The sequence below is a fragment of the Linepithema humile genome, chromosome 3 (assembly GCF_040581485.1).
Source record: "Linepithema humile isolate Giens D197 chromosome 3, Lhum_UNIL_v1.0, whole genome shotgun sequence".
Lineage (NCBI taxonomy): Eukaryota > Metazoa > Arthropoda > Insecta > Hymenoptera > Formicidae > Linepithema > Linepithema humile.
The window spans coordinates 27,310,025-27,335,282 of NC_090130.1; the positions used below are offsets into that span (position 1 = coordinate 27,310,025).

At 33.5% G+C, this 25,258-nt stretch overlaps 2 protein-coding genes across 6 annotated transcripts in view; one reads left to right on the forward strand and one right to left on the reverse strand.

Annotated features, from left to right (window-relative positions):
- Positions 1–19,160, forward strand: part of LOC105678945 (gastrin/cholecystokinin type B receptor-like) — a 48,619-nt gene extending 29,459 nt beyond the window's left edge. For all 5 annotated transcript variants that reach the window (XM_067350932.1, XM_012378676.2, XM_067350933.1 and 2 more), the window contains 7 exons: positions 8,263–8,470; positions 9,494–9,746; positions 12,193–12,447; positions 12,772–12,891; positions 13,194–13,376; positions 14,826–15,134; positions 15,355–19,160. In XM_067350932.1, the coding sequence (XP_067207033.1) occupies positions 8,263–8,470; positions 9,494–9,746; positions 12,193–12,447; positions 12,772–12,891; positions 13,194–13,376; positions 14,826–15,134; positions 15,355–15,528 (1,502 nt within the window). In that variant the 3' untranslated portion in view covers positions 15,529–19,160. The remainder of the gene's footprint in view (positions 1–8,262; positions 8,471–9,493; positions 9,747–12,192; positions 12,448–12,771; positions 12,892–13,193; positions 13,377–14,825; positions 15,135–15,354) is intronic.
- Positions 1–25,258, reverse strand: part of LOC105678932 (midasin) — a 96,346-nt gene that overhangs the window by 64,886 nt on the left and 6,202 nt on the right. The window contains exons 6-11 of the mRNA XM_067350904.1: positions 24,657–25,137; positions 24,074–24,437; positions 23,661–23,978; positions 23,238–23,546; positions 22,831–23,055; positions 22,631–22,759 (exon numbers count right to left, since the gene is read on the reverse strand). Coding sequence (XP_067207005.1) covers positions 22,631–22,759; positions 22,831–23,055; positions 23,238–23,546; positions 23,661–23,978; positions 24,074–24,437; positions 24,657–25,137 — 1,826 coding nt within the window. The remainder of the gene's footprint in view (positions 1–22,630; positions 22,760–22,830; positions 23,056–23,237; positions 23,547–23,660; positions 23,979–24,073; positions 24,438–24,656; positions 25,138–25,258) is intronic.

Here is a 25,258-nt window from a genome sequence, read left to right on the forward strand (position 1 = left end):
TATCCATAGAAACGAAGACGATATTGAGAACATAAAACGGCGGAAGATCAGTCGAGCTTTATCGATCCCCGAACTGATCTATTTTAATATTATATCCGCGTGTTTGCTTAAAAATTCGATCGCCTTCGATCGTGATCGATAAAGCTTTTGATGTGTGTTTGACCCTTATATCTACCAATACGGCTTATACAGGATATCGCTGTCTCGAAATATGTTATAAGAATAATGTTAGGTACATGGAAAATAAAATTAATTGAATGAATAAATATATGCGGATAAAGTTGATGAGATTAAAACTAAGTGCATAAAATAATATCGAACAATTCAAAATATGTTTCGCTGATTACATACGCGACATTTTTTTTCATGATCTTTTACGTGCAAACTTTGGAAAGATATGAATACATTTTTGCGATATATTTTCCTTCGCTCGTGACATGCGGAACTTAATAATTTCCGTATCCTACAGCAAACAGCCTGATCACCAAATAGCTACCTATTTGACCCGAATCGAGATGAGTATTCATGCATGAAGGCAACCCTACATAAGATATCGAACATCCTCTACCTCAGCTATTGCGATAGCTATTGCGATAGCTATTGCGATAGCTATAGATTACAAACATCGCGATGGTTTATGCGACGGCATGCATCGGGAAGCCACAAAGACGATGGAAATTTTTGTGTGGAAAATTTTATGGATTCTTCGCAAGCCATAGTCACTGTCTCGGAAAATAGGCTCTTAAACAAAGGTCGAAGGGCGTCGTTCAATATCTTCGAAATTCTATTTTCCGCTGTAACAGACGAAAAAGGTGGCGAAAAGGTCTAGCAAAAGGTGATATCAGTGCTGATATCAGTTCATCAATTTTCGACGCAAATTCTATTTAATTTTTTTCTAACTTTCTCTTTGTTTAGAAAGGCTATCAACTCCAATTTATGCTCAATTTTTATCAAAAAACGTCATACAGAGAGAAATACGTCATTCGAAAGGCGATATGACTAAATAAAATTGATCTCAAAATATTATGATTATATTGAAATAATTATTGCAGGTCAAATCAATCTGTCAGATTCGTCTATTCATATTAATGTATCATAATTTTATAACAGTGAATTGATACAAATCAATGATTATTTAAAGTACTATTTTTTAATCATAAAATTAATGATTATACTATAATTTATACTATAATTTATAAAAAATTATAATTATTCTATTATCTTGGTCATAAGAAAATATAATATTTGTATTATATTATAATATTATCTTGGCAGCCATATAATGTTATGTCAGTTATTTCAACAGTTAGCTAAGGTTAATATTTTGCATCAATCCTATTACTAGAACATCTAACCAAAGCAATAGAAACTGCGTTTCAAATGTTCAATACAGTGCAATTCTAACAGCGAGTGGTATGAATCCTTTATACATTGCCAAGAATGTACCTCGAACTATGTAACAAGCCGATAAAGCCATAGATTCTATCTGTCAAGGGTTAAACCCTAGCGGTGCATCAAACGGTTGATTGTGATTTGTGAGTTCGAGGTTTTGGAGCTAATAAGTACCTCAGAGACAATGTCAACCAGTAGTTCGGGTCGGTGATAAAGCGGACCCGGTTTCCGCCTTAAAGTTGACAGACGGTGATCGATTGGCTTGCATCACTGCTTGGCAAGAGGCGGATAAAAGTGCCACTTGTAAACATAAATGATAACAAAACCACCTAAATCTAGAAATAGAGATCTCCCGTTTATCATTTGTCCAATTTAAAAAATGTCTGTTCTACATTTTTTGAAAAGAAAAATAGCTTTATCAAATTATTGTTTAAAAGAAAATAAAATGCTTCACACATTTTCACAAGCTTCTAGATTTCATGCGCTCAAGATACTATAACAAAGATAAATGAGCGGTTCAATGAATTGTATCACGTAATTTCTTTACAATACCTCTTCAGCGAAATTGATTTTTGATACAGTCGATCGACGATTTCAACCAACTGTTCGAAACGATAAAATTTAATAGCACATTTTTGTTGTTTACGAGTGCGCTTATATTACATCACAATTGTAGAATTATCTGAATAATTAAATTATTTAATCATACAATAGCAACGAAAAAGTTCAGACATTTGCAATTTTTCAAAGCGCAGATTTTAAGCTCTATTTTGTAATATTATTTTAAATTCATACATTTTATTTTTTGTAGCATTATAAAATCCAATCAATTTTATCTTTTACTTTAAATATTAAAAATGTTTGTACTTCTTTCAAAGCGTATAAAATTACAAAAGAATGTTTGATGAGCAAACAATTTGACACTCGTAGTTTGGAGATTATAAATGATCGTGTATCGATCGCGCCTAAGGCTGTGCGTGCACAGCCTTAGGCGCGACAAGCGATAAATTAGACACGACAAGAATTTACAAATTAATCATTCGCGAATGTAGCATTCATGCATAATCTTGCACGCTAAAGACGAGCGATCCCGAATACGTCAGGAACCACTTTCAGCCGTTGGAGCGACGGAACACGCGGGATCCAATTACCGTTGCGGTAAGGACGCGTAATTAACATCTTTGACGATGTTCATCTCAGTATTACTAGCACACACTCGATTGGTCCCCATACGTACGTGGGCGCGCGCGCACACAAGAAGGTCCCCGAAATTTAATTAGTCACGCGACGTGATTGCCGCGAGACTCTCTCGCGTCCGCCGAGACCGGAATAATCAAAACGCATCCTGCAATCGCGTGATTTCAATAGCAGAGCGTACCCACCGCGAATTTCCGGCGGTTGTTACATCCCTATGTTACCGTGTCCAGTTCGTGGTAAACTTTGAGAGCGCGCGTGACGTATTTCCCGAATTACGCCCCAGGCGCAGAGAGCCGCAGAATGTAACACAGTAAAGCTCGATTGCACCAACGACAACAGAATTAAATAAGTCTGATTCGGTAATTCGTTGTCCCCTTTTGGATTATGCTCTCATCTGTGACATAGAGTTTATCTACAGTTATTTTACACAAATTTTAGCACCGCTAAATACGTAAAAAATTGTACTTGCTTCATACATATAAAAAAGTTTTTGCAAAATAATTATATTAATATATAAGTCCATAAATATAAAATATTCTAAAATGTAACATTAATTATATGATAAGCTCAATTTTTTTGCGTTTAAATTAAATGTTTCACATTAATATTCGTAATAAAAATTAATTGTTCGATACATTACAAAGTCAATACTTTTGAATAAAAATTATCAATGTTATTGTAAGTTTTAAAAAGTAGGAAAAAACGAGAAAATATGTATAATTTATACAAATATAAAATTTCACTTCTTTGCTTTCAAGTCACAAGACGAATTTGATCATTTCTGCGCTAAAGTATTGAAATAATATTCCTGAAATACTTATTTATTTACACCCGCTGATAGACACTATCTTAATAATAAATACTGTTTTAATTAACCGATAAAAAGATATCGAACGCGCAATCGATGAAATTATTCCGCAATAAGTTGCACCTTAATTTGAGATATCACTTCTGACCGACCTCGCTTTATTCGGATCGTTACTGGTTTGTATTCGAGAAAAAAAAAAAAAAAAAAAAAAAAAGCCGACTGAGATTTTTACGGATGAGAAGATTGAAGGCGAGAAAACAACGGAGAAACAAAGATGAGAAAAGAGACGGGACGTTGGATCCTCGTCAAGACTTAACGAATTTATTTTGGTTTGCGTAATTGGATGGCTTTAAATCCCATTACATTCGCTTCTAGCGGAATACACGAGTCCCACTTTATCTCTGTAAACGTGCATCAGCCACCGATATTCTATTTGCACACGTATCTGTTAACCCTTTGCAAACTGCCGTCTATGGGCGAGAGGATTCACATAGCTTAAGTAAGTTGAATGAAAGAGCGATATTCTGTTATTTAACCAGAAATTCTGCAAGAACAAAAAAAAAATAACTGTATTTGATTCAAAATTATTGCGAAAATTTAAAACGCAAGATAATTTAATGTCATATTCTACTATCGAGAGATACGATAAAGATATTTCAATCACTAAAATTTGCATATACAAATACGAAACTATAAAATGACAAACAATTAAAGTAACATTATAATAAGATATTTTGTATCATATTTATTCAGCGCGTTCAACTTTAAAAAATTTTACATCTGCATAATTTATGTAGAATTTTACATGCACCACGTTATGCAAAATCAAACATATTCAAATTTACCATTAATAATGCGAATTCAAATTTTCACAGGAAAGTAAATTATCGGCAGAAATCCATCCTTAAGAACTCGTTACTACCATTGTACGAGTTTTTACGCTACACTTAATCGTAAATTCTCCTGATTTTTCGAGGAAATTAAGATGTAATTTGCCAGTTCTCGAACGAACTATTCTAACGAAGTGTCCTATAACTTTGTTCAAAATGCATTTCCATAAAATATCTATTAAGTGCTAGAAAAAACATTACGATTTTAGAGCGCACTAATTACATAAAGAAATAAAGAGAATTAATATCTATATATCTACTATTCACGACTATCGGTGGTTTACATATTCTACGAGATCGTACTTTTAGATCCTTTTTCATCTCTTTATTTCAACACCGCCTACAGCAAACGAATGTTACGTGCATCTCGTTGCTCAGAAATATAACCACGGTAAAACTCACGAAGACGAAACGAAAAACGCCGCGGGGAAACTTTTCTGCGAAAGATAATTTCGCCTTGGCGCCGGTTAAATATACATTTTCGTTAAGTTTTGAAACACGCGAAAAGTCATTTCGAGCGTTACACCGTGATTTGGGGCGCGGAATGACGGCTGACCCGCAGCAGGACGAATTACCGGCAGGTTAATTGTAAAGTGGTTAGAGGGAGAGAACGCTGTTGCTGATGTACCACAGCCTTAAAATTGAATTATGCCGTCGCTGAATATGCATGAGATGTCGTTCGTCGCTTCCTGAACGCGGCTCGTTAAAAACCCTTGAACAGATGGGAATTTATGATTTGCCGGACGACCGGCAAGAAAAATGCGCCAAAAAACACAAATTGCCCGACGCGACTTAACATTTCCTCTATCGACTTTCGTGTTTTCACGTCGACTTTTCGTTTCTAATTAAGCGGCTTGTTTTAGAAAGAGACCTGAGCCATCATATTATAAGTTAATGACGAGTCACAAATTTGTTTCTACAAAGTTACATTTTGATGTAAAAAGGAACATTTTGTTGCGATTGGCACGAATTTTATTAATGCAACTAATTAATGAAATTAATTAAAAACGATCTCTTTTTAGCGCAATTTGCTCCGATAGAAAGTAAAAGTATGAGAGACACTTTAATCTTTTTCGACACTTTAATGTATCCTCTTTTCATCTCGCTTGATCTTGCGGAGGTTCTCACAATAGAACTGATCTAAGGAATCCAAGGACCAGTTATCATTTCAATAATGATATCAATCTTTTTGCAACATAAAGAAATCCGACAGATATAAAAAGGCAGATATAAAAGTAGTATATTTTCGAGGAGATTCGTCATTCCTTTCTGGCTTCGATCAGTAAAACTTTTTGCCGTGAGCGATACGCAAGAAAGAAGAACCCGCAACGGCTGATTGCCAAGCAACGTTTCAATCGTTCTGGAATTGAAAAAGTGGTGACGTCTAAAGAAGATTTCAAAGGACCATGACAAAGCTTCAATGGCCACAGTCATGAAGAATAATGACAAGTATTCAGACATTCTGTAACTATGAAAAACAATTGTATGCAAATAATGTATGAAACCTATATTTGCCTTATCTTCTCAATCATAGAATTAATTACCTAATTTGAATATAATTAAAAGTGCAAGAGTGACTACGAATATTTGAACGATTATAAAACTTTTTGCAACAGAGTACTTAATCATCCTACATTAAGATTTTACATTAAAGTTAATTTATATTGCAACTTCTAAAAAGGAAACTTTTATTCTTTTCAGAACGAACATCCCGGCGAACAATATTCACCGTTATAACGCGAGATTTTAATAGTTTAATAGTTCCATTTCGAAACAAATTCGTGAAAACATGAGAAGATGCAAAAAGAAAAGATTCGTAATAAATTCTCTGGAGGAAAGTTTCATTAGTCTTAAAATTGAGAAAATCGTATGACAAAGAGCTAGACGCAGGCGGATCCGTGACGAAGCGCTCGCGTCAACAGGCGACTTGGTATTTTCACCCTCCTCACCCCTCGCAGTTCCTAACACAATTAACTGCAGCAGGTTGAAATCGAATTAGTTCGTATCGGATGCTGCTTAATTTCGCCGGCTCGCCCATATATCGATAGGTAGTACAGTTTTCCCGAGTGAGCTTGACGGCGACCGAGTTTTTACAGATCGAATAAAAAAAAGTTGGTTTTTTTTTTTTTTTTGATCTTTTTTTCTCTGTTCGTGCCTCTCTCGGTTGGCAAACGGCGGCACCTCTTTCGAATAACGCGGGTCACGACGTCGAAAATGTGGGTCGTGTATATGCGAAAACAGAGGAATGTTTCGGAGTCAGCGCGCGTTTATTCTGGTAAACGAGAACCGAGTGTGATTTTGCCCGAAGGAAGAGTATATACGATATCGCGTTAAGTGCTTCGAAGCAGGGTCTCTCGCAATATACATTAGAGAAACCTCATTGGACGATAAAAGATGAGATTTTCTCGACTTGAACGCATTACTGAAATTTCCTTTGTTCACATGACACGCGTTTTATATAGATAGTCCTCCGCTTTTCTACAACGCGATTAAGAAATATCTTTAAAATTCAAATGGGATATCAAGTTCTATTATTTCCTTGCTTAATCCTCCGCGTATTCATGTTTTTGTCTACAATTGTAGAAAAATATCTATAGACACTAAATAATAAATTTTTTTCAATGTATTTGCGTAAAATTAAAATTTAGTTCATAAAATGCAATATTGAATATTGTGATATTCTTGATAACAAAAAATCCACTCCAAAAGAAAGTCAAGAATATGTAGGTGAAGAAAAATGCGATAGTTCCGACACATACGATAGTTCCGACACATACGATATGTTTTCAGATATTGATATCTCTAACATTCGGATATACTGGTCGTTCTATTCTCTTTTCTATTTTCTCACTTCCTTGCTTTTCTTTCGCAACAAAATGCGCGCGCAACTGAATTCTGGCGAAAGAATAAACAGCTAGTGTGTTCGCTCCGATGGATATTTCACGTCTCTTCTCCGAGGCCCCAGGAATACCCTACTCCACGAAAATAGTTTTAAAAATAAAAACACTGTAGGGACTGCTATCAAAATTGACAAAAATGAAACTAAAATAGAAGAAATCCAAAATAGAAAATAATTTTTTAATAAAACGATTTAATAATAAAATCTATTTCGATACTTTGAATCGCGTTTAAAATTCACGATTGATCAATAGTAAAAAAAATAAAAATAAAAATATTTTTAAAAGAGCACAGAATAAAAGATAAAACAAAATATTACAAACTATGAGTAACTAATCTGTAAAAATGTCTATTTGTGTTATTGTATTAAGTTATTGTATCTATATATCTCTTGTATATATATTCAAACTAAAACCTATTAATTATAGTATTATGTAACTTTATAGAATTTTTTGACGATAGATAAAAGAATTTATTTCGTTTCAAAAAATAAGATTTTATTTCTGGCCATTCTTATTTTATGTACCATAAACTAATTAAGATTATTGGATGGGTTTGCTTTGGTTATTCAGTAATTATTGAGATACCCGATAATTGGGCGTTCGATTAATCGGTTTCTAGTTACACGCAAAGCGCGGTAGATAATCAAGGCCAAACTCGAGTAACTAGATTTCAATGAGAGCGTGCCGAAAGCGCGCAGCTTGAGATTTGGCGGAAGGTGGAAATGCCTGAGATTCTCGCGCTCTTCACTGATAAAGGAACACGGCCTGGCAACAGCAGATTTATACTTTATACTTAGCATATCCTCTTTAATTAGCGGCTACTGATCATTAAGAGCAATTTTTACTTAACGCTTGTTTTAATTAATAATCGCATTAATAATTCTGCATGTTGCAGTTCTAATTACGATATTTCTTAGTATTCGTTAAACCAAAAAAATAAAATTGGTAACGTATATTTAGATATCGAGAAATTTCTGGATAAATTTGGAATATTCATTCTGCAATTGCGATAATTATTACCGCATTAAAGCATTCGTTTGACAGTGACGGTTAAATGGGGTGATTATTCTCTCAGGTGCAGGTTCAGCGGTAGCGATGATCGGAGCTAATCTGAGGTTCGGCATTGGCGCTTCCGGAAATGTCACGTCCAACGCCACCAAGGTATTCCAGTGTCATCCCGGTGGTGTGACCGAGGCGACCATCATATTTAGCCTCGGTGCAATGGGGATGGGAGCAAATCTCATCCTCATGGCGCTTATATTGGCGAAACGACAGCTGCGCAGGTACGCGAAACGATAATAATCCGTCGACGAACGACGCTTTATGACCACCGCGCTTTGCACAGACTGATCCGGGAATAATACACGAGAATTCTCCCGTTATGACGTCCGATATTCGCTCGTGCGAGACAAAACCGCGTCAAACCGAGCGTACCGCGTCGCATAGCAAAAATTACGCGACTGTGATTTTTCGCGAATAGAAAGAAAGTGTTGCGCAATATGGAAAGTACAGCCGTACACTCTTTTGCGCTCTATTGCACCCAGGTTCAATAATATTGCGTAGTCAGCGAACTTATTTGATAGAAACGTGCCATTGCAATAAAATAAAGCAAATTTGCTGTGCTGTGCATTTTACGTTTTCAAACAAAATTTATGAGCAACTTCAGCCATACCGTACATGGATTTACTTCAATCAGCGAAAGAGAGTGCCGCGCTCGAAACTTGTTAAACTCAATTTCAGTAAGTGAACAGGTAGAAGTACATTGCGAGGTTGCTATTTTTTTACCAAATAAAACCTCGATTGTATGTTGCGAGTAAACAAAATATTCGCACTTGGTATGCCAATATAAACTCTACGTGAACTGTACGTAGAGTTTATATTGGGTGCACGCAATAAAAACCTGAATAACAGTGCTTTTAAAAACGTGTTCTAATATAAACTTAAAGTCAATTTTCTTTAGAAAAAGAAACGTTGATTCTTTTTTACTTGAATAAATACTTTTTCTGACTACATAATTTCCTTTTCAAGAATTAAATTACATCGATTTAAATAAACAAAAATTTTGCATTTAATTTTATTTTAATTAAAATTAAAAATTTAGTTCCAAAATATTGAATGTTAAATAGTAATGACATATTTCCATTTTGTTTACTCACATATATGAATTTCAATTCATGTACAACTGCAAATAACAGCAACTATGGGTTTGTGAAATACGAAGATGCATCATGGATGATGCAAGTCTAGGATTAGCGAAGAAGATGAAAGCGGGAATAACGTTGACGCATTTATCCCGGGATTTACAGGTGGTCTCAGGGACTATTATTCCATCAAGCCATGGTGGACTGCGCGAGGGCCGCTATATTGCTACCCCTGGGATCTAGTATATTGAATTGTCAGCCCGTTAACAAGTGCTCTCTAGTCGAGACTGCCTTTCTGCTACTCGTGACCGTTTCCACCGTAAATATGCTAACGACTGTACTCAACGACAGCCCGGTATTCCCGGAGAGCGACGAGGAGGCAGATCTGACCGCTCCCCTGCTGATGGACTCGCCCCAGGTAAGAATTACAGCCGATTATTGCACCGTGTTAACCATGATTTCTACTCACAATTACCCCATAATTACCTTTAGATATAATGTAAAGTATAATTTAGAATGTAAGTTTGTATGTGCATAAACTCTCGAGTCTTAACATACAAGTTTCAGCTTACTTATTCAGCTTACTTATCTCTCTGCTCTGAACTCACTTCAAGTTTATTATCGTAACTTCCAAATCTCGGTATTCCACCCTATTAATCCCACGTTTAACATTATGCTATTCTATTATAACTATTTTTGTTATATTCTTTTGTATGTCGCTCTGTATTCGTCTTTATATCGATATTAAATGACAAATCTATACGATTCAATAAAGACTAATGAAAAATAAATATCACGTTTGATGGTGTTGGCTCAAGTTAAGTCAGACCCGTTTGCTCGTGGCAATTGATCAAAAACACTGACATATGGACAAACCGTGTGACTTCGGTTAACGCAGACGGCGGTCGTCCATCTCGCATGCAGAACGAGAGATTTCCATCTAACCGCGGCGTTGTGATGGCGAATTTAGCGGTGACTGATTGCGGTGCAAATCCGTACGCGTCGCGATGCCACTGTGAACGTGTCGAAGCACGCGTGGCCGGAGTGAACCGGATTTTTCCAAGGGAAATTAATCGTGCTGCCAGAGAGAGATGTTAATGCTAGACTCAGAAATATAAAATTCTTTAAAAAATATTCGCAATATTTCAAAATTATCTTGTCAAGACATTTTATATTGAATTAATAAATACTCAAACATTAGGAACAAATATTAAGAAAATTATAAAATTTTAATTTGCAAATGCCGACTACTTGATTTACTATAAAATTATTAAAATTCATATTTTTTTATATAATTTACTATTCAATCTAAAGCAAATTTCATTTTAAAAAATTGTAATTTAGAACTTTTACTCGCTGAAATATTTAATTAAAAATTCAAAAGTCGCGAGAAAAAACGGGTGAAGAAAAATCCGAGGAAAGTCATTTTCAAATTCGTCAGACCATACACTTCTAAATTGCGATGCAAATCTTACGAGGTATATAATTAGATCCATATTATTAGAGTACTACTCAAGATACTAAATTAGTGTAATTAATTCCCTAACAACTCGATTTCCCTGCGCGCGTGTACTAACAGTCAGTCCTAAATTAATTTGGGTAACGTGGTAGATAACTTAGATTCCTAATGACACTCGACTTGCTGTTACAGCAACAAAATTCTAATGGCATTATTGTATATACATATGAGTTGGCCGAGTTGTTCATTATTGCGTATCTATAGCGAGAAAATAACACATCTGCGGTCTTACAAACGTCAAATTAATTTTTTATATTTATGCAACGTTAATAGAATATTAAATACTCTTCGGGGCAATGCATTTGTAACAGTAACGTTTCTGGCAGGACTCGACAGAAACGCCACTTAAAATAGTATTTTATTGCATTCCTCTTCGAGCGTTGCGGTCGTAGCAGTATCTGATCAAACTTGTGTTCAACAAAGTGAGTTCTATCCTTTGTAATGGCGGATCAATTACGGATTACATAGACGTGAACAGCACAGATGTGTTGAGCTTCGGAGCTTAAACGAAGACAGTAGGATTACCGTAAATTCGCTAGATTGACTAATCACAATATCCTAAATAAAATTGTACTTGATTGAACAAATAATTTTTTATGAAATTTTATAGAAATCTACCATGTATATGAATGTTTTCTAAAAATTTATGATTATTTGCAATCATTAATGGTTTTCCAATATTATCTACACAATTTTCTCTTGCATTGTACCAAATTTATATTTATCGCAAAAACATTCTATTGCTAAAAAATGGCTGTATTAAACAATGTAGTGCGTTAAATTTCATTTAAATTTGCAATTTTAAATTCGTTTCTATTTATGGAGCTTGTACAAATTGCCTACGATGATTAAGTAATTAGGTTAAAATAACTCGCATCTCGCAATACCGTCGAATATTTACGAAGCGCGAAGGAAAATATTTGCACAGAATTAAGCACTTTCATCAGACTGTGTAAAACACAGTTTGTTTTGTACTTTAATAAGTAGATATGAGCAATCAGCAAAGATTGAAATTTTATACTCTTATTATACTGAAAAAGAATAAAAAAACTTTATAGCAATTTGTAAAAAGAATGTTCAAGATAATAATAATCAATATTCGAAAATTATTTCTATTTCTCGAATGAATTCCGTTTATCAAGTTTTATGAGAAACTCAGAAATAAAAAAATTTAATGTTATTTGAAAAATCTAGTAAGAAAGAAAAGAATTGCAAATGTAATTCGCGAAAATGTTGCCAGCTTGCGGAAATTCTGAGTAAATTGCGAAAAAAAACGCATTTACATACCGCAAATGGAAAAATATTTCCGCAACTTTTCTCAAACGACTTTTCGTACTGTTTGCAGTGTGTGCTCTTTGGCACCTTCATGATCTGGTTCGCCAGCATAACGATAAATCTGGGACCTACGTTTCTCAGTGGAGCTTTAGCAGCAAATACAGAGAGCGGCCACAATGCACCCAGCTGCCCGTTGGTGCATGGCCCTTTTCGCCACTACATACTCAATGTCCTTTGGATCGTTATCAACATCATTTGCGTGGCACTCACGCTCTTCCACTTGAGAAAATTGCACAGGGATTTGACAAAAGCTAATGTCGAGGCGGTGAGTGACAATATCGATATATGTCAAACCGCACTATTATAAATATATTATTATCGACATAAATATATACGAATAACAATGTATAAAGCAACAACAAAAATGAATGGTTCTGAAAAATACTAAAATTTATAAAATATAATGCGTAACAAAAATATACCATGAACATAATTTTGAGTAACATTGTTTTTATATTTTTGTGAGAAAATATTTTTCTATTTAAAAATATTTCATAACCATTATTTACATTCACATTGTATATCTCGGAACCATTACTTGTCTAATTTAACAAATTTCTCTCATTTTCATATAAATGCTTATTTGCAGGTACGAGTAGCCGGTCTCGTTACGACACTCGTTAACGTGACAGGAGGACGTCAGGGTGCAACAAATGCGCTCGCAACCGAAGACAGTACAGTTGACACGAGGAACGGTACGACGCCAAAAGTAAGAATCTTTATTTAATAAATGAAAAAAAAATTTTACTCTTATTTCGATCGACAGTTTAAACAATAATTTAATATTTCTTTAATTTATCCTTTAAGTATCATTAATAATTAATCATCTACATTTTTTGCGTACGTTTGTGATCGTAGAACTTTTTCTTGGATGCGTTCTCGTTTTTACATTCTTGCAAATGCAAACGAAGCGTATGTGCCAAGCAAAATGAAGATAAAAGGAGGAAGTGTGTGCCAGAGAGCGCGCTTTGAAGATTTAAAATCATACAAAAGCACCTATCGATATTTCAGAGGACCGGCGCCATCGAGGAGCATCGAAAAATGAGGAATTATCTCAGGAGAATGGAACGCGAGGGCGTACAAAGGGTGAAAATGTTCCTGGTCATAACAACGGCGTATGTCATATTCTGGGGACCATTGTTTTTCGTTACTCTGGTGCACCATCCCATCATAGGCAATCCTACTGGCTATGAGGTAATTAGAATAAAGTACCACGACTAGATAATGGCAATTTCGTATATGCGTTCGGGCTAATGTTACTCCTGCGAAATTTATTAGACACTATCAATATTTATGTCCCACAAATAACCCCGCGATCGTTACTTATCTCGTACATAATTCTACATTTACTAAGCACCCACAGTACATCAGTGCGAATATTAATACACATTCTACGAATGTTTCGCGCATGGTCACGGAGGAAATTGTGCTCCGGTAAAAACAGCATATCGTATTGTTTATTTATCTCGCGAATAAGGTCCCTTATTAATTTCGAAAGATTTGCTGACCAGGAATAATCGTTGGTCACATCAGGAGTTACGTTTGTACATTTATAAATATAAATAAATGTAAGTGCAAGTGTAAGTGTAAGTGTTATCGATTATAAATGAAACCGATTGTCTGGCAATACTGTCTATAAATAAATATCGGTACATAATTTAATTCCTGCTCGTTCTTCTCTCTTAAATTGCAATATTTTAAATACTACAAATTGGCACGACTAGTTATTTAAACATACGTGTGAAATGTTACGGAGCATGTCAAACGACTTCAGTTTTGTTTCCGATACCAATACAAAGTGCTGATGGGAACAAATGCGAGAAGTTCGCGGGAAAACATGAAAGCAAAACTTATTCGACCGTGCCGATACACAGTCGTTCGTGAATCGCAAGTCGATCGAGCGAATTCGCAGCTACGAGCAGAGTTCCTTCGAAGAATCTCTCCACGAGAATATAAATTTTCGTAACAAGAAAGTGCGCCGAAAAACTCGGCAAGCAAGTTAAAGGCATCGCGCAAAGGTTTTGCTGATGCAATATCGCAGCAGATGCACGAAATAGCTGCATTCAATCTCCACGGTGTGCAATAATGCGGTAATTTAACAAAAAATTGCAATAAAAAGTGTAATTTAAAAAAAGACAACTCGTATTACGATGCGTTCCACTTGCTCATCGATCTAATTCTCGATAATTTATGATTCATAATTTGCTTAATAAAATAATGCAAAAATGAGCTAAAATTTATTTTAAAAACGCTCTGGAAAAGTGTAAACTTTTAATATAAAAATTTTAAACTGTATGGTGATTTCTATCCCCAATAGTTTCACTTAAATATCTTAAATTCCAATATATATTTTTTCAGAACGTACAAATATAATATTTTGTACTTTTTAAATACGATCCTTGTTTAATTTAAACAATCAAATTCACATAAAATTAATATTTTTCATCGTTCATATGAAAAGATTTATTTCATATAACCATTATTTTTACAAAAATTAAAATACCCTTTCTATGTAATTTCTCTCACGCGATCATTTTTTAACTGTAATATTATATGTATAAATTCGATCCAGCCTACACAAAACTATATTTACAATTTGCATCGTGCATGTAAATCATGGGATTCTACGGTTTGTTATACCAGATAACCTTGCACATCGCATATGTGCACGCCTTCGTAAACCCGGCTCTGTTCCTCGCTCTGCATCGAGGGCTACGACAAGGGATGTCGGACGTGTGTTGCGGCTGCTGCGAGAGCATAGCCCGATGGATTCTCGGATCCGCTGCTACCAGCCCGATACAGAGCGTTCATCCGCCCCGATACGAACCGCCGATGAATCTCCCTTCGCCACCGGACCCACCCCTGGCGGCGCAGGCCGTACCGGGGTGTAATCTTACCGACGTGGCGCTCCTGAAACCACCCTTGCCACCGACTGCCAAGCACTTGCTTGTGGTAGGACACCCGTCCGAATAATCGCCGATTTAATCACTTAAAGATTCATCTTTAACAACTCAGAGATACTACGTTCTAATCACTTCAAGATTAATCCTTATTACTCGAAGATTATTTTTCTTAATTCTCCTTTTCCAGAATGCTAATTTTTATATAATTTTTATCATAGAAATATTTTGCTCAAGACTGTGATAAAAATATAATATAATTATTTTATTAGGATGATCCTATCACGGTGCCACCTGATCCTTGGAGTCTGACCTCAAGACCGAAGAGCACTTCCAGTCTCTTTGAAGAAGAACTATCCAGGAGACCAAGCCTCTTATTACCACCACCCACGGAATTAAATGATCTCCAAATGAGCCCGACCAGTAGCGACTTGCCCAGCGAATAAACGAGAGGATCAATTAAAAAAAAAATTAATAGAGAAACGCAAAAAGAATCACGACATTAATCGATGACAATGTAAAAATAATCGGGTAAAAAAAATGAGGAGAAAAATGGATTTTTCGAAAAAAAACCCTTCGTACAAAATCCTTTCCTAAAACACTGTATTCCTATCAGACGTTTGTCAACGAAGCAAAAATCAAAGGAATTATTTATTATAAATACTATGTCAGCTAACAACATTTTTAATGACAATTAACATTTTATCAGCAAAAATATCACGACTATTTGCACTTGCGTAATTTGCTCTCAGATCTGTAAAGTTTTACATTCATGCAATTTTTGCACAATAATGTTGGTAAATTCAAGATTCAATTTAAAATAAATTAAGAATCAATTTCATTGTAACTTCATTTCAATGTGCAGTAAATTTAATCACAAAGATAATGTATCTTGAACTTCCTTAGAAATTAATTATTAAACAATTGATGTGCGTGATTGCTATACGATATGCACATCTAATAGACTTAAAAATATCGACAGACTGACTTTTTTCAAAACTCATATTTGCGTCTGAGACAATTCACATAATTGTTACGTCTGAGATTATCAATCGGAATAATTACTAAATATCATTGTTTTTACACCTAAGAAACAGCGTCGTCACATTTTTGTGCTTTGAACACATGTATAATTTTATTTTTCACAAATTCATGATTTATTTCCGATAATTTTTATCTTAAAAATATTTTGAAATTAAATTATAGAAATCGAAAATTTATTTTAATTATTTAATCAGCAGTGCAACTTGAATTTTATACTTAAATACTTAATTTAATATTTTAGGACATCTTGTATACATCCACTAAACGATGAAAGTATACTTGCTTATAATTATCTTAAAACCCATTATTTTGAAGTATCGTTCAAGGAAAATAAAATTTTAATTTTTTGTAGAAAAAATTATACTGTATATTGTGGTAAAATCTACTAACACAGAACAAAAACACGAGGAGAAAAGAAATATAGTCTACCGGGCATCATCTAAATGTATCTGTGATTGCTTATAAAGCTTATACGTCCTAGTCCTCATCGTGATGTCACTGATAGATCTTATCTTAGAGAAGATATATGCATATTATGTACTCTATGTATATATAGACAGAGCAATACGCTATATCTTAGACACATTAGGTAACTGTGTAATTCATGATTTGTTTTGTCAGCTGCACTTTCAGTAAGAACAAAAATAAAAACGAAACGAGTATCTAATAAGGCAGAGAAGAACAACGGAAGACTGTAGAAAGTGCAACTAAAAGAAACAGATCTAAATTTCTTCATTAAACCGAGCTATAGATGCACTTACTAAATGTACATAACGATCGAATGTATAGTCCTGCCACGCTTAAGTTCTTTGTAAAGTGGCACTATCGCGTGAGCTTCATCATTTGGGGACTCAATCTTCTCGAAACGAGATATCTTATATATAATGGATTATATATATATTTTCTATGCGAGATTTTAGAGATTGCACCCGTTGCAAGCGCATCAGATACGTCAGCGTTCCGCCGATTCAACTGCGCGTTACACCGATGTTTTTATTTTATGCAAATGACAAAAAGTGATTAACGAGACGAGGAAAGCAGACTAACCGGTCATTTAATATGTAAACAGAAAATTAGGAATAGTTACGGCCAGTAAATATAGATTTTCCGTATTTCGTTAAAATTTTTTGCTAATGTGCATTTGTTATATTACCGCATATTTTAAACTTTTGCTCATCACTTTTCTTTAATGAAAAGAAATCGAGAGCTATATTGGAAATACTTCCCCCAAAATTATGATATTAAATAATCAATATTGACAAATATATTTAAAAAATAACAGAATCTGGGCATTAACAAATAAAAAAAATGTGATGAGAAGAATCGTGATTGTTAAGAACAATCAAAGCTCACTTGATCGAATTTGAAATTAACCAAACTCGATTAAAATTTAAGATTATTTTATCCTGTGCTTATTTCAAACGTATATACGTGATATTTGACACGGATTAAAAGTATAATTTCTATTTTGAAAATTATGAAAATAATTAAAAGCAGTAATTCACTAATTTGCAAGAAATTGTAAGAATTATTCATATCATGCTCTGCGTCGTATATTAGCGCATTATAATCGTGATAAATTATTCTCTCAACTAATGAACGTATTTCAATCCTAAGACAGATAATCGACGTTTTCCAACATAGTGTGATAACTAAAAAATCCTTAACATGTTTATATTATTTATAAGTCTGATTAAAAACAATGTAAACTGAATACTGTAGCTTTTTTCAAAATTATTGAAAAACTATACGTTACTGGCACAATTAAAATATATTGATTAAAAAACTATATAATATATGATTTTAAACTATGTACTATAAAGTATATTAAAATAATAAAAATTATTTCTTACTGTATAGCGAAAGGCATATCAATGTAAAGCGTCAAGTGTGAAAACAAGTATGCTATGTAACTTTAAGCGGCAAGTGCTCATGTTTTTTATTAAAATTATGTGAGATTAATATCCTCATCCCATCTTTCCCTTTTTTCATTCACCGGAAATGTGTTAAAAGCAGTATCCAAAAAATGCTGCTTGGATACAAGTCAATTAATCGTGACACTTTTTCCTTAGGTACATCACATATAATATAAATGTTTAATGTAAATTAATGTAAAGTACATGTAAGGAAGTGTCCAAACTAGATCGAAATTTTTTATCGTAATTTTATAAATGCAACGTCGAGAATGAAAGTGGCCAAAAAAATAAGTTAATGGCAATTGTAAGAAGATATACAGGTGTATAAAAATATTTTAGTATGTGTTTTATATATTGCATAATCTAATTTTACAGAATGTATTACGTAATTTATCTTGCAATTATTATCTGACTTTTAAATGGATTAAATGTAAAATTTTTAATCGTCTATAAGCAATCTGAACTATTGTACATTCTAAGTGTATAGCTCATACTTAATTTAATTCTCACATATAGAATACGTATATTTAAAACTATATGGCAATTTCTCAAATTTATTTAAGTCAATTTTTGCTTTATTTATTTTAATAAAAAATATCTTGGAATTGCTATTAAGGCCAAAGCACTTCAGCGAATTATTCTAAATAATCTCATCAGGGGAAAGTATTGTTAAGAACATTTCTAAGTGAACGGTGCCTGAGAAATCGAAACACCGCTACAAATAGACAGAAATGTATGCAAAGCGACACAGCAAATTACATAATTGTAATTATGTATGCGTGTGTGCGTGTTATGTATATATTTAAATAATGAAAAATAACTGTATTCACCGACTAGGGTATTGCAATTTGTTCTACCCGCTGCAGATTCCGCCTTAGAGTAAATATATATACACATAAATAAATATATATGTACATTAACATCACATTGAACATTATTTTCTCAAAATGTATATCTTTAGAGTTTTAGTTTTTCTATATTCAAATTCTTATAATTTGTCTTCACAAAATATTTTCTTTTCTGTAAATATTTCTATGTATGTTTACATAATTCAATTTCCAAAATTTTGTAATTTTATAATTTAAGAGTAATAAATTGCATATATTACTTAAGTAAAATTTTGAAGTTTTCACTATTAGAATAGAAAAAAACTTCACAATTTTTTATTTATTCATAGCAATGTAAATCATAGAAAAAGAATCATAAAGATAATCAATAAAATATAGTTTTTACAAATTACTGACAATGAAAAGTCAGCTGATGATGTTAGCATTTAATTTAATTACACGCACAAAGTATAATGAATAAATTCACTTACCGATCATTGTACCATAAATAATATGCTCACAGCTGCACCTATGGAGAAATTAATATGTAATTCAGATATTATGAATTATCAAACATTTCATATGTGTTAGTTAATATGTATTATTTAATTATTTCTATTTTAATTAAAACATAATTACGTAAACTATAAATGCAAATTAAAATAATTGCTAGAAGTTGCAGAAATATTCATCAAAATGATTAATGTTTTAATATATATTCAATAAATACAAATTGCAACTATATATATATGTGTGTGTGTGTGTATACATATGCATATTATTACAACTGTATACATATTTAAATAATGAAGAATTAATGCTTACAAGGTAGGCTATTGCAGTTTACTTCACCCACTGCAGATTCCTCCTCATAAAGCTCAGCATCAACTCCATCGACGAATCGACAAATATCACACTCCATTAAATGCACTTTCATGAGCAAACATAGATATCATTTTCGTATGTTATGGCATCGAAATTTGTAAGACTGGAATTATGTCATAATTTTAACCGGCATCAACAATTGAATGATCAATGAAGTGCCGTTAACCACAAACACTCGCAACAAATAATACATTCTGACAATCGCGCACTGTTTTAATTGACACGACAAAAATTCGCACTCAAACATTTTTAACACGGATAAAATATATAACAAAATGGTTAACCGCATAGTGTTTACGCTGCTTTTGCGCCAAAATAACTGCGACTGCGTCATCAGCGATACATCACTAGTCATAAAAGCTCTTCAATTGTCAGAAATGCGGCGCGCGCAGTATCAAAGTTGACTAGGTTAGTCGTTTCATTTGAACTTAGCGCGAAACTACTAAGATGTAAATTTTTATAATTAATGTTAAATAAAACATTGTCAATCATCGTAGCTTGTTGAAAAATGTCTAGAAAACGTCTGATTCTTATCATGATATTTTCGTGTGTCTATAATATATAATTGATATAAAAAAACACAGTCACATCTCACGTCAAGTTCGCGCGCGATCGTAACCAAATTAAATTGTTTCGGTACTGCGAGCGCCGTAACTTCTAGCAACGTCTTTTCTTTGGCGCGTACGGAACAAGCGCAAGTATCGTGCGATTAATCGTGTTTTATTCGTGTCAAAAGTGCGTAATCAATGTATAATAAGTACGAATTTTCGTCGGGAATGCCGATTAAAGTGACGGGTGATTATCAGAATATATTGATTCTCGGGATTATCTGCGATTAACGGCGTTTCGTCGATCGTTAGCGATGTATGGATTGAAGCCAATGTGATTCTAATAATTACAAATTTCGATGCCGCAAATGTATGAAAATGACGCCTGTAATTGCTTCAGAGAGCATCAAAATATTAATGCACGGTAAGATTTTCAGCTGATACATGTTGAAAATTCAACTTGTCAGAATTAAATCAGATAAAACATTGTTTTTGTATATGTCCGTAGGTGATCATTTTTGCATGATTGTCAAGATGATCGTTATTTGTTTCGTTGGACAAAAGTGTGGACAGTCCCGAACGAATCACCGAATATGTAAGGTAATGATATTCGCGAACGCGTCGCGGAATAAAGTGCTTTTTTTTGCGTTCACGTTTTGTGTATTGTGGTGTGTTTTGTGTATTGTGGTGAGTGTTTTGTGTATCGTGGTGTGCAAGTTAGCGATATAATCCTCTTTGTAATTTTTGCATTTTTTCAAAAGTAAAGTGCGTAGTTGAGTTAATTAATAAAAGAGTTCATTTTCGTCTAATAATGTGTGAGTGAGTGTTAGTGTCCAGTATTCGTCATTCTTCGATGAAGCTGATGCGGAGCAGTCTAAGAAGGCATCTACAGCAGGAAAAGCAAACTACAATACTCTAGTTAGTGAGTAAATTATTTGTTCATTATATAAATGTATATAACAACACACATACGTAATTGATATTTATTAGAAATTTTAGATTATTCCTGCAACTTATGGCATATAATTATGTTTTAATCAAAATAAAAATAAATACAATAATACGTAATAATCAACATATATAAAATATATAATTCATAATAAATAAAATGTATATTAATTTTTCTACAGGTGCAGCTATAAGCGTACTTAGCTAGAGTACAACGACCGGTGAGTGAATTTATTCATTATCTATGCATAATTAAATGAAATATTGATATCATTAGCTGGTTTTTTATTCACCAATAATTATTAATCACTGCACTTTAACAATCTTATCCTTGTTTAAAATAAAATAAAAAATACAATTTTTTTCACTAACTTAACAATAAAAAATTCTAAATTTTGTATAAATCATGCAATTTATTATTCTTTTAAATCATAAAATTATAAAATTTTTTTCAAAATTGTATGTTAAGAAAAATTAATTTAAATTATAAAAAATTGAATTATAGAAATTATAATTCTGAAGATATAAATTTTAAGAAAATATATTTAATAATTTCAATAAACATACATGTTTTTCATTTAATTTTATTAATAAGTATAATCATTGAATGTTTTCCAAAAAAGCATATTGTTAAAGTACAGTTTCAAACATGCTAAATAATTGGTGTAACGAAAAAAACCAATACATTTTGTGTTAGTGTATGTTATTGAACAGTTTTAACAATTATAAAATTCATAAGCCTTTGTAAAATTCAAGGGTCTTTTAAGTATAATATGCTTCTCGAAAAAAACTTCTGCACAGTAATTAAAAAGTATTAATTACATACCTTTTTCATTGCAATTCCGTTTATAATTATTAAAACAATTGAAATTATTGCTCATTTATAATTCATAGTTGCGGTACAAAATACATATTATCTCGCGTTTGCGTTTCATGTACCGCAGCATGAAAAATTTTAATTTTGACACAAATCCGTGGTTTTTGAAAGTGAAATAAACTTTTTGTTCAGCGATGAACGAATTTTCTGGTATTCATACATATTTTGATGGAACTGATGCAGAACAGTTTAAGACGTAAATAGATTTAACTGCAATATTCTAACTGGTGAATACAATTATTTGTTTATTACCTAAATAAGTGATAACACGTATAATTAGTATTACACACAAATCATAAATCAGTAATTATCCTTGCTTGAGAAAGCTAAAGCATGTATTGTATTTAAATGTATATAAAACCTTGCTCATATATTCAAAACATGAAAATATAAGAATTTATATACAGTAGGTCAAAAACTTTGTTAATGAGATTTACGGGAATTTTTCGGAATACTACAATGTTGAAAATATAGTTAATTAGCTGTCTCACGTCGCTACTTACCTGTTCGAAGCCACCTAATATTTCCGTCGTGTCTATCGCAGAATTCACAGCTATTGACTTCAGTTTCTGCCCCGTCAAAGTAGCAAGTAAACGAACCACGTTGCTCTTTCCGCAACCAGGACCACCGACCTAGTAATTTGTTGATTATAATTAATCAAAGTTAAAATCTTAATTAAACAAATTATATAAAAGAAGCATACAAGTATAGACATCCAATTCATTTTGACGCATTGCATGAGACTTTTCAATGCAGTTTTCTGATCTCTGAGCACTAATAAATTGCAGTCTTCGTGTGTACTGCAATTTTTCCGGTCTAACGTCACATCGCCAATAAAAAGTTTGTCCGCCGTGATATGCATGGGCAACTGATTAGGTGGGAGTGGATATTCCTCAAGCGAGAACATTTCTTTGTATATTCGATAGATCTGCAAAACAAATTCAAGGTACAAAAAATGTCATATAATAAAAAAAGATTTTATATATTAGATATTTTTAAGAAACACTAAAGCAATCTCTTCTGAATAAAATTCCATTTCTTTGCATTATTTCGCAAATTTCAATATTAAATATTTGGTAGACTGTAATTTTATAACAATTATCAACTCACTTTTTGCCGGTCTTCATTAGTTCTCATTCTATTAACATAAATAAGCTCCACAGTGTCACCCGGATTAAAATATTGTTTATTGCTGCAAAATTTGTTAGCAGCAGCTTGAATAGTCATTTCACACCAGCGAGTAATATCTCGTAAATTCATTTCCCAAGGCGATCCAGCATGTCCCCATACAAATCCAGCTTCTGAGGCTAATTTGTTGTTGAACTGTACCATATTTTTTATCAAAGCCGCAGAAAGTTGTGGAAATTGCAGATTAAGTATAAATTTTAAATCGTCCTCCATTAATGCATCTACAGAAATCTACAAAAATTTTAGAATACAAAAATTACTCTCAAAGCCATTTTTCTATATATACATTCTATATAACAAAAATTATTTTCGTAATTTGATATCATGCTGTAAATATATAAGTACCTGAGTGAATCTATTTAAAAAGGACTTCGGTAATCCTCGCCTGGCCCCTCCTTGGCGCAGAGGATTCTGACAGCCAAACAATCTTGTGCCTGGCTTAACTAAGAAAGTCTTCGCCAATTCGGGAATGTATATCTCTCCTCTGTGATCAAAGCACGCGTTGAGACCTTCCAAGACCGATTGAGATGCCAAGTTCAACTCATCCAATAGGATCCAATGTCCCGCTCGTAAAGCTCGCAAAAATGGTCCATCTCGCCATGCAAATTCACCGCCTTTCCCGTTTTCTACGGGGAGATCGGCACCAAACAGGTCGGATATGTCCTACAATCAATAAAGATATTTATTTTTATTTCTAACACAAGAAATCATATTTTAGAGCATGACAGAATTGTCTGCCACCTTTTTAGGATACGTACCGTTTGATCGCTTAAATTGATTCTAAGCAAAGTGTGTCCTGAAGCTTTTGCTAGAGCAGAAACAAGACTGGTTTTCCCTACACCCGGACTTCCTTCCAACAAAATCGGTTTATTCAGCTGCAACGCTCTTAGCAGTTTTAACGTATTTAGTTTTGTAGTGGGAGTCGTGAATGTAAATTCGCAATCTTGGCAAAGCGGGCCTTTTTCGATGTAAAATGGTGGCACTCCAAATACATTCAAAGCATTTTCAACTTTTTCCTTCACGACAAAAGTCTCTATATTAAACTCAGTTTTTATTGTATCTTCACTCACTGATTTAATAAATCGAATAGCAGCTTCTGCAAAGTTCTTCAATTTATTAACGCTGAAACAGATAACAAATCAAATTGTTGGATATTGTTACATAAAAATAAACGAGTGTTACGTTATAAAGAGAAAGAATTTATATAATATTACTATTAGAAATTAAATCAAGACAAATTGTTAAATTTTATCAGATCTAAAACAGAGCTAAGTCAATAATTACAAACAAAATTAAAATATCAGAAATTCAGAATTCATATTATTTGCTAAAAATACTTACTTCTCTGAACTTGTAGAGCCAGATCCAAGACTATCGATATACGTGAGACAAGCACCGTGATAATAGACTTCTGCAATTGTGAGTTTTGACAAGACCGCGCTGCAAGTGCACCTATTTATGAAATCGACCCAAGTGAGCATATCTCGTATGCTTACGACGAGCTTTTTGCCCACTTCGGTGGTGTGCAGCCATTCGGTAAATCTCAAGATTGCAGTGGCAATGGCCTCCTTTGTAGTTTGAGAATCTATGCGAAGATTGTGCACTATTATATCATGCAAGTCATTCTTAGTCATACATCCCTCGCACCATATCTCCGTGAAGCGGTTCCGCAAGGCCGGCGAAAGCTCCTTTTTACCGTAATCTCCACCGGGATTCATTGTGCCGATGAACACAAATTTCTCATCCGCTACAATCACGGTGTTCTCATCATCATGCGAACTATCTATCCCTTTCTCAGCCAACAAAAGACTTCGCTCCGGTTCTGTCAACAAGAAAATAATACAAGTGGATTTATGATAACAAAAAGAATCGAATTTTATCTTCATGTTTCTTTAAATAAGTCTTTCTGAAGAAGTTCCTACAGAATCAATTTTGTAGCCTGC